This window comes from Syngnathus leptorhynchus, chromosome 11 (assembly GCF_054491065.1).
Source record: "Syngnathus leptorhynchus isolate UIUO chromosome 11, UIUO_Slep, whole genome shotgun sequence".
Taxonomy (NCBI): Eukaryota; Metazoa; Chordata; class Actinopteri; order Syngnathiformes; family Syngnathidae; genus Syngnathus; species Syngnathus leptorhynchus.
The window spans coordinates 4,024,923-4,035,702 of NC_141205.1; the positions used below are offsets into that span (position 1 = coordinate 4,024,923).

The following is a 10,780-nucleotide window of genomic DNA, read 5'->3' on the forward strand; positions in this document are numbered from 1 at the left end:
TCATACTTTGGATTTACTAGAAGTCGCACAAAGCCACCGTGCGTGCAGCACTCAGCAGTAGGACGCCATCGGGAACGCATTCTACGAGTCACGCACGCACGCACGCACCGCAACATTAAAACACGCACCCGATAGCAGCAGCGCAAAAGGGGTTTGCGCGATTCTGCCGTGGGACAAAAAAAGCCTGCCATCGGAGAAAACGCCACTTGACACTTCGCGACTTGGCGGAAACGGTAAGTCACAAAGTTTTCATGGAACTTTTCTTGGGTCGCTGTATGATTGTTGAGACGTAAAGAAGCGCAGCCACGGGGACGTTGTTTTATTTCATTTGGCAAATGAACGCACAACAAGGAAATAAATCCCAGTTGGCTTTGATTGGTAGATAGATGCGCTTTTGGTGTCAACTTTTTCCCACTTTCTGTGAAACATCAAGTTAGAACAAACAATTCTTTTAACATTCAATAAAACACAGTAAGACGAGTCTATTTGGTTTATAAATAGTCAGTGGCGCCCATGGCAACCGAGTTAGTGACACTAATTTTGTACATTAAATTTATGAAGAAAGCAACAAATTCAAAATATTGCAAGGTACACCAAAACCTTTGTCTTATCAATAAGGAAAATCAATTTTGCCAATTCCAAATGTAGTTGAAAGTCTACATTGATGACTTTTCTGGATATGCTCATTTTATAATCCCATTTACAGATTGTCGATTTTATGATCAGATCAAATGATGCAATAACTTGACAGAAAGATACCAAGTAGGTCATGTTAGGACCGTGTGAGCTTTTGAATAAGTCATGCAGGGAATTGTGCTCAATTGCTTGTAATATGTCATCATAAACATTTGTTTGATCATCAGATGATATTTTTCCCAGTAGTTTGTGTGACCCTCTGAGGAAAAAGATTCCCACCACAGATCTGAGCTTGCACCAATTTTGCTTATCATTGCACTGTTTATGCTATTGGAGGTGGTAATACAATCTGCCTGCAGGCAGAGCCGTGTCAATATTAGCTTGCGGTCTCCTGAGTAGCTTTGAGGATGCTCTCAGGACATCTGCTGACTATGTAAGTCACCTATGTGTAGCATGAACTTTTGGAAACCAAAAGCTGTACCTCAGAAATGTTTTGCTGTGATTCACCGCCAGCCATGTAAAAGGAAAAATATGACACGCTGCCGTTGATGAGATTGCCGGGAAAAAAAATTCACTGTTCAAGGATTCTTGCTCTGCTGGTTTAGCAGGTTTGACACCTTGTCAAAGAGCTGAGCACAGCATTCCGAAATGTAATCTTAGCATGGAAATATAATATTTTTGCCAGTATGTAATGTCAATTCCATTTCTTACAGTTTTGGTGGCATCCATGACTACATTGTTGACCTCTGTGCATGTGTTGCCCTTAAGCAAGGAGAGCAAGTGTTGGAAATTAATCTTGCTTAGTTAGGGAAGGGGGAGGGCTTTAATTCTGAGAGCAGCCCTCTACTCAAAGTCATTAAAGACCGCTTTGTTCAAGGTTATTAGCGTGTGCTCAGATTGCATGCCTCTGAAGACTTGATGACGACTGACATTTTTGTACATTTTTTTGAGGTTGTGCAAGTCAAGTGTATATATATATTCTCAGGTGGAAAATTCATACTCATAAAGACACAGGAGGTTATTAAGGGTTGTCATCACGTGAAGGAGTGACGCAGTTTTATTGTAATTATCTGTCAACTAGCGCCACTTCGTGAAGTCAGTCTGCTCGCTGAACTTTGCTGTCTTTCACCACGACTCCAACTTTCACTTCCCTGTCTGGTGGCTGCTCACAGCAACACTTAAAAAGCAAAAAATTAAAGGTTCACCCCCATTGAGATCACGGTGACTATAAACTAAATATTTTTAGACAGCAAGACTACATTTGATCATTTTTAACATCATTTTGAAGCGTTTTTGTTAAGTTTTTATCACTCATGATGAGCTACAGATGCAAAAATAATTGACAGCTGTATCCGGAAAACCCTGCAGCAGTGACAAAAACACACTCGAAAAGTCCCGAGACGCTGAAACCAAATCAGCTCACTGGCATTCGGCCATCATCGACTGAGTCACTTATAGCTTTTGCCCTTCCAACTTTGACACGTGTCACCTGACACGGGTGCAGACATTGCAAGTTCTCTTCTATTGTGTGATTAGCCGGGCTAACTGGTAGCATTGGCCATCAATTAACAACCTAGTGGTAGCTCTGTTTCAAAAAGGTCGGTGACCCCTCATACCTGACAAACAAGCAAAACATTCTGCTTCAACTTTTCCATTGACAAGGTGCTTTTAGCACAAAAGAATCGTGTTCTTGTTTTTGTCAAGAATGTTGTCTACTGTAAGTGCTACTTTGCGTGCAATGGGTCCTTCAGATGTACAAATGTGCAGTTGTCAATGGAAAGTTTCCAGACCTGTCCCACTGGTTTGGTTAGTTCTAATGTTAGTTTCCAGCAATTCAATGCATACCAAACCTGTGATATTTATTTTGGTTCATAAATTTTCCCAATTCCAGTTTACTGTTCTTATGATGAATTATTTTTCTGTTGTGGCCCACTGTTGCTTAGAGCAACATGTGGCAGACATTCAAATTCTTCAGAAAAGTTGTTGACTTTGCAGGAACACATGCACAACACACACACACCATTTGGGGGCATTAAGTTTTCTTTCATCTTGGGTCAGCCAGAATGTTTTCCTGTCCTGCCCCTTCCTTAAATGTATGCACTCCTGTCCACAGTTTTTCCAGTTCCCTTTGGAGATACAAAGATCTCTTTTTTTTCCCTTCTTTTAAAGTAGCAGGTATTTATTTTAGCTAATGTTTGTGTTGGGCTACACTGCAGCTGTGTTTGTAAATGAAGCCTCTGTTATGGGAGCACTTCAGCACTCTTGTGACCTCTCAGAACAGATTTGTTTGAGGTTGTTTTAAGCGCTAGGAGGCGTGAGGGGAATTAAGGACAGAAATGATTCTAGTCTTTGAATTCTGTAATGGACTATAAGTGTAAACATTGACTTTTCTACAAGGAAGTAAAATGTAACACTTATGCTTTCCAACATTTGCATTGGGAAGGAAAAAGCCATTACAGGTGATCACAATATTTGCATAAAATGCTAAATATAGAACACTAATCTGTGGAAAGTCTTGAAAATATAAACAGAAACTCATTTAATCAAGTTAAAGTTTCATGATGAAAAGTTAAACTTGTTTCATTATTCAATTTTCCTTACTTGTTTTTTTTTTCTGTGTTCTTAACTCATTTTGGGGTTACGATTAGCTTTTTTTTATATTTGCCACTTCATGTAACAAAGTGGTTGTTTTGATGACCGGGTCATTTGTACTTCCTCTTTTGTTGACAATGTTGGCCATCTCCTTTTGTGTGTGTGTGTGTGTGTGTGTGTGTGTGTGTGTGTGTGTGTGTGTGTGTGTGTGTGTGTGTGTGTGTGTGTGTGTGTGTGTGTGTGTGTGTGTGTGTGTGTGTGTGTGTGTGTGTGTGTGTGTGTGTGTGTGTGTGTGTCTGTCTGTGCGCGAGACATGTACTGCCCGCATCTGCCACATGTAATTGCCGATTTGGTGTTTCCCCAGGAAACTAAGGTGAGCCGTTGCCATGGCGCCCTTCCTGCGCATCTCCTTCACCACATATGATGTGGGTGAATTGCCTCCTCAATCTGAAGCCATCATTTGTGCCATCAAGTTGAAGGAGTCCGTCAGCTCGGGTATGAGCGGCAGTGTAACCGTGTGGCCAATCCCTGGGTGGCGCTATGTCAAACTTATGAATCCCTAAAAGCACTCTCTCTTTCTCCACAGATCGAGGGGCGACACTGATTCAGAAGAAGCCCACCATGTATCCGTCTTGGAAGTCCACTTTCGACGCTCATATTTTCGAGGGTCGTGTTATCGAAGTGGTTCTGATGCAGGGCGCCGAGGTGGCCTTGGCCAAGGCGACCGTTGACCTGTCTGTCCTCGCAGAACGCTGCAAGAAGCCCAAGGCCAACGGGCGGGCTGAGTTCTGGTTAGACATGATCCCTTCTGGAAAGGTCCAAATTTCGGTGCAGTATTTCCTGGAGGACAGTGATGCAGGTAAAGCGATAAAGTCATCATTTTTGTGTGTCCTTCTTTCAAGTGTTGTAGCATCCTAAAAGAATAGTGGCACTTATATAGAATTGTTGTTTTGGAGTAGCACGCTAACTGATTAGCTTCATAAAGGTTATCAATAGTTCAAATGTTCAGAGGCAGTTCCTATGAGAGAAAGCCCGTGTGGAGGTGGGGTGGGTTCTTTTAGTTTTGACTCCAGACTTTATCAGCTCGCTGCCATGCACTCCACGTTTCCTGAAAAGTATCAGCGAATATATTTTGCTCTCTCTCTCGCTCGCTCGCTCGCTCGCTCGCTCTCTCTCTCGCTCTCGCTCTCGCTCTCGCTCTCGCTCTCGCTATCTCTCTCTCTATCTCTCTCTCTATCTCTCTCTCTATCTCTCTCTTTGTCCTTCTCTCCTATGACACAGTCCACTGAAGCGCTGTCCAGAGGCAAGCAGCTGTCACTCAAACGCAAAGATCTCTTTTTGTGCGTCTTTTCACTTCTCAGCCTAATCAGCAGCCTCTTTAAGGCAACTCCTTTTTTTTTTTTTTCCTACAAAGTGCTCCCATTTACCCGCCCACTCTCCTTATCTCCTGTGTTTCTGCCCGCTTTGTTCGCCTGTTTCACCGTCTTCTCCAAGTGACTTTTGACCCCATGCAGTTGACTTGCGTCAGCTGCTTGTTCACAGTTGAATTTTCAATCTCCATTTAAGAGACGTCATACTTTTTGTAACTGTGGGTTTAAACTTGAATTTCTAGAACTTTGAATATTAGATAAAAATAAATGTCACAGACATGTTAGGGGAAGAAGGTGCTTCAAATAAATAGGCAATGTTTTCAATACACAAAATGAAATGTATTCATTTATATTTATTTGCCGATTGACCTTTCCCTTCAGCTGCCAACCAGCCATCTCTGAGAGTTGGTCCTCAGGATGGACTCACGACCCTAAATAAGAGGAGGGGAGCGTTCAAGCAGCCCAAGGTTCACCTCATGAAGAGCCACGAGTTTGCTGCCACCTTTTTCCACCAGCCTACCTTCTGCTCTGTGTGCAGAGAGTTTCTCTGGTGAGTTCGGTCTTTGTTAAGATAATCAGGGTATCAAAACACAAAAAAGAAAGAAACAACAATGAATCATTTTATTGCTACACAAGTGAGTCACCAGAGGAAACCATCAGGTCGTGTTGGATTCCATCTGATTAAAGTCACCAGCACTAACCCATTACATAAACGCCCCCTTTTCACTCCACGAGATCATTATGAAATTTATAATTATTGGATGGTCATACAGTCTAAAACAAAGTCTTTTTTTTCTCCCCATTCAGGGGACTAAATAAGCAAGGCTACAAGTGCAGACGTGAGTTTCCGCCACTTTTTTTTCTTCTTCTTCAATTTTACACCATTCAAATTTGGACTCAATATTTTGTTCTTGATTCCACCCAGAATGCAACGCGGCAATTCACAAGAAATGCATCGAAAAGATTATGGGCAGGTGCACCGGAACTGCAGCAAACAGTCGTGACACGATGGTGAGTTGTCAGGAGGCTTAAATTCAATTTAACCTCACTATATAATATTTCCCGCTTCAATTACTTTGTCGATTTTGCCACAATGTTTTTTTTGGGAGGGAGAGAGGGGCAAAAAAACAAAACAATGAAAAATACTTCATGGGACTTGGGATTCTCGTTCCAGCTGAATGCAACATTTAGTTGTGAGACTTCCTTGAACTTATCTGAATGTAGCATTCATTTGACATAATGGTTAATTGTATCTGTTGTTATCTGTTTATAGTTCCAGAAAGAGCGCTTCAAGATTGATATGCCACATCGTTTCAAGTGCAATACCTACAGAGGCCCTACCTTCTGTGACCACTGTGGCAGCCTGCTGTGGGGTCTCTACAAACAAGGCCTTAAATGTGAAGGTGGGACCGCTCAATACTAATCTTACAGTGTTTGGAGGAAAAAAATGACTCCTTAAAGTTCTACAATTGTAACTTCACTGATCCATTATTTGTGTCTTTCAGATTGTGGCATGAACGTTCATAGCTACTGTCAGAAGAAAGTGGCCAACTTGTGTGGGATCAACCAAAAGTTACTGGCTGAAGCGCTCTCTTACGTCTCGCAGGTTGGTACTACACAAGAACAATGTGAAAAGACCAGGAATCGAACCCGGGGCGCGGCGCTCTCGTATCCTAACCACTAGACCACCAGTGGCCAATGAAAAAACATACAGGAGCATTTCAGCATTGTTTGTATACGTATTAAGTACGAAATTTACGTCCTAGAAATCTCTGAAGAAGTCTGATAGCGGCAATACACTAGATATCGGGATCTACCAAGATATCCGTGCACCAACACATCCTACTGGTAAGATGTTGTCATTGCAGTTTAAGGTTGCTAAATGTTCAAATGTTGACTTCTTTGCTTTTTGCCATCAGTCTCAATTAGAAATGTTTTCAAGTGTGTTCAAGATTGTCTATTTTTTCTTAGTACAGGTTTTTCTAATTGTGTACTCCCCTCTGACGTGTAAATCCTCATAGCTGATAATAACTCGGGTGACTCCTCGAGTTCAGCCTTACCTTCTGTTAAGCGGTTACACCTCACCGTCGACCATCTGGTCTTCCACAAGGTTCTGGGCAAAGGAAGCTTTGGCAAGGTGGGCGGGGTTTCTACTCCATATCACTTCTCCCAAATTATGCTGTGTCCCGCCGCCCGCTCAAATCTCACTCGTTTATTACTCCTCAGGTGCTGTTGGCTGAGCTCAAGGGTCAGAACCAGTACTATGCCGTGAAGGTTCTCAAGAAGGATGTGGTTCTCATGGATGACGACGTCGACTGTACGATGGTGGAGAAGAGAGTCCTTGCCCTCGCCTGGGAGAACCCCTTCCTCACACACCTTTATTCCACCTTCCAATCTAAAGTGAGCAAAGCGTGAAATGTGACATCATTACCGCACGGAGGTTATCTCGACCCACCAGGATGACCTCTGCACACACTTAATCAATTTGTCTGCAACAATGAGCTAATGAGGTCATGCCATTACCTCAGGAGCACCTCTTCTTTGTGATGGAGTATCTGAATGGAGGCGACCTGATGTTCCACATCCAAGAAAAAGGCCGCTTCGATCCAATCCGAGCCACGTAAGCGCAGAAGCGTACCTGAATGGATTATCCGCTTATGTTCAAATAGAATTCGATTGAGGTTGTTTTGTATTCCAACTTTCAGATTCTACGCTGCTGAGATCATTGTGGGACTGCAGTTCCTACACTCAAAAGGAATCATCTACAGGTAACATCTTTACAGAGATATGCTCATACAAATCATTTTAGATGACGAGGTTTGAACGTAGTGTAGGTTGAATATAAACGGATATCGTAATAATCCACAGGGATCTGAAACTGGATAACGTCATGCTGGACAAGGACGGGCACATTAAAATTGCAGACTTTGGCATGTGTAAGGAGAACGTCTTTGGAGATGTTCGAGCCTCCACGTTCTGTGGGACACCAGACTATATTGCACCTGAGGTATTTAATATTGCAGTGCCTCTAGATGAGGGATAACTGGGGGGGGGGGCTCCACAGGCCCTCTACGGCCTTTTCCATAATCAATAGCCCTGTTATATTTGTGGCATTGGCAAATAATCAGAAGGTTTTTCTCCTAAGCCAACCAACTTTCTCCTTTCACGGCAGATTCTCTTAGGGCAGAAGTACAGCTTCTCAGTGGACTGGTGGTCCTTTGGCGTGCTGGTCTATGAAATGCTGATTGGCCAGTCGCCTTTCCAAGGTGACGATGAGGATGAGCTGTTTGAATCCATCCGGTCGGACACCCCCCACTACCCTCGCTGGATAACCAAGGAGGCCAGGAAATTGCTCGAACTGGTGATGATCTAACATGTTCTCGTTAATTGTCCATTTAGAGTTGCTGGGAAACTAGGCAGCAAAATGGCAAATTATCAGAAAGTCTGGTGTAACTTTTGTGTTCATTTTTTTTCTCTTTTGTATACTTTCTAATATTTCAAAGGACTATCCAAAAACTTATCTTCTTTTCCTCCATCATTATTCCAGTTGTTTGAGCGAGATCCCAGTCGTAGACTTGGCGTGGTAGGTGACATCCGTGCTCAGCCCTTCTTCAAAGAAATCAACTGGTCCACTTTAGAGAGGAGAGAAGTGGAGCCCCCTTTCAAGCCCAAAGTGGTGAGAACCATCCTGACTCATTTTCTGCTGTCCAAAACACAATGTTGTAAATATGTCAGGATGCATCACGGCACCGATTTGTGTGGTAACTGAAATCCCGCCGCCCGCAGAAATCCCCAAGTGACTGCAGCAACTTTGACAAAGAGTTTCTGAGTGAAAAGCCGCGACTCTCCCACACTGACAAGAACCTCATCAACTCCATGGATCAGTCGGCCTTTTCTGGCTTTTCCTTTGTCAACCCCAAACTGGAAGATTTGATAAGCAAAAGAAAAGACTAACTGGCTGCACTGGGACCTCCATCACTGACTTAGACTTTTGGCTATAGGCTTTTGCCTATTTTCTTTTATCTCCATGGTTAAATTTTACTGAATACCTCTGTCAGAGGGTACGAAAACACTCTATACGTGTAATTAAGGGACTACCATTGAAAATATAATCAGAACTGAAGGTTGTTTTTTTTTTTTTACATTTGTTATTGTTTAACCATGAAATCACTCCTAACCCAATCATCTATGTACTGTATCTTGAAATTGATATTCAAAAACAAAACTCCACCACATCCTGTGTCTCTAAAGATCTAAAAATACTACAGACATATCTAATGGGTAACAATTGTCTGGATTATTGCATAAAAAAATCCACATTCCAGGGAATGACATCACTAGTCACATCCTGACTACCAGCACTGACTTTAATACTGCAGAGGCTGTAAGCAAGATAGCCACTGTAAATATAGAAATGCCCCAAAAAAAGATAGATGAATTTATTCTTTGTTAGTTTTAAGATGTGTTACACTCAGACAGAACAATAAGCACATCCGGTGGTTAAAATCAATGTTGGAGACATAATAAGGCACTACTTGTAGTCAATAAAGATATATATTTGTGTTGGAATGAGCATTTAAAGTAAATAACTTTATCAAAAAGGAAATATAGCCAATTTGCTTCTTAACCACTTAGTTAAAGCTGTACTTTTTTTTAACTATACTTTTACATCTGATTATAAATAAACATTTCTTTTATCCATTTTCTGGAGCACATTTTCTCATTCAATCTGTCAACATATAAAAGACAGAGAGAGGGAGGTGAAGTCAACTGCGGTTCTGATATTGGGGATTTATAAGGTTAAAGGTGAAGAGGGTACATTCAAGATGTGGCAATAAGTACTCAGACTTTGCTGCCGTCTAGTGGTCAGGTGCTGTAACTGCATCCAATGGTTCAATGTGAAGTCGATGACAGGCGAGCAGACATTCCTGCAGTGGCCCGTTCTCTGTCCTTTCTCTTCGGCTACTATCTGCCATCGTCTGACGTGGGAAGTGCAAATGAAAAGAAATACTCATGTGAGTGTGCAGCCACACTTGACTCACTAGTTGATACACATTTGCAAAAATTATCTTGTTTTTTGAAAGAAGGTTGTCACTAAAAATGTCAGGTGGCGACCCCCATCCCTCCTTAAAAAAAAAAAAAACATGCACAGTGGATGCAATCCTTTTGTATTAAAATGGCAGCGCAAACCACTTCCTCTAGTTGTAGTTTTAACCAAAACACTTTCCATTAAAAAAAAAATGACTGAGTGAATTCGGGAATAAATCCTCTCCCATTGGTTCTGTGTTGGTGCAAGATCGGATCGTTTTGCTGCAACAGCTCGAATTTATGACAGTGTTGCGCTTCCATATCATCGTAAATGCGAGATGCTTTTTTTTTTTTCTCCTTTTGTTTCTAAGGCATCCAAAAGGCTTTTTTTCTATTGTGGAGGATCGGGAGACAGCGAAGCCTGCCTGCCTGCCTTGCGTGGTCCAAGTGCAAAAAAAAAAAAAAAAAAGATGTTCCCGTAGAAAACATACACACATCAGAATAATATGCTGAACAAAGAAAGTCAATTTTGTGACGCAGAACGGGTGAACTTGGAACGTTGCATTGGCGGCGTCAGTGCACATTTTCAGCAGTTTCTCCTTCCCGCACGCCTGTTCTCTCCTCTCCCCTCCTCCTCCCACCGCCGACTTGAAATCTTTGTGCAGCACAAGTGCAACATTTGCTATTTAAACGATGTTATCTTGGTTAGTTTCCAATCGATCGTCACGTGAAGCTTTTCTCTTGCGCAATATTTGTCGACTTCGACAAAGAGTGTTGGAAATAAAAAAAACTCACGATCATGCGGTGACAGAAACGATTAGATTGCACGTTACCAAACGAAAAGCTTTTTTTATGACATATGTTAATCTAGTTATCGAAAGTGGGTTGATTATATGGCTAATTTATTACATCTCAATCATCACCGGGATTCCGCTGGGGATTAAACACACTCGATCATGATTGATAGGACTACTTCTCTAAGCATGTGAACTAAGACAAAGCCTTTCTTTTTATTTTCCCTCTTGTTTTTTTTTTGTCCCTTTTCTTTTTGTGCGTGTTCCAGATGTTGCCGTAGATTGCGGTTGTGTGATAATTTTATTGTGTGTGAAGATGGAAGTCGGCGTGATGTAGCCGGGCTGAGAGGCATATCGGAG

General features: G+C 42.0%; 1 protein-coding gene across 1 annotated transcript; it reads left to right on the forward strand.

Moving 5' to 3' along the window:
- Positions 1-22: 22 nt before the first annotated feature.
- Positions 23-9,300, forward strand: LOC147048903 (protein kinase C delta type-like). Its single transcript, XM_085923304.1, has 17 exons — positions 23-233; positions 3,593-3,723; positions 3,815-4,087; positions 4,980-5,148; positions 5,406-5,437; positions 5,524-5,609; positions 5,872-6,001; positions 6,104-6,204; positions 6,365-6,446; positions 6,620-6,735; positions 6,825-6,998; positions 7,127-7,218; positions 7,304-7,366; positions 7,467-7,605; positions 7,771-7,959; positions 8,146-8,274; positions 8,385-9,300. Exons 2-17 carry the CDS (start codon positions 3,615-3,617, stop codon positions 8,550-8,552), a joined length of 2,052 nt encoding a protein of 683 aa, XP_085779430.1. The 5' UTR covers positions 23-233; positions 3,593-3,614; the 3' UTR covers positions 8,553-9,300.
- Positions 9,301-10,780: the final 1,480 nt, after the last annotated feature.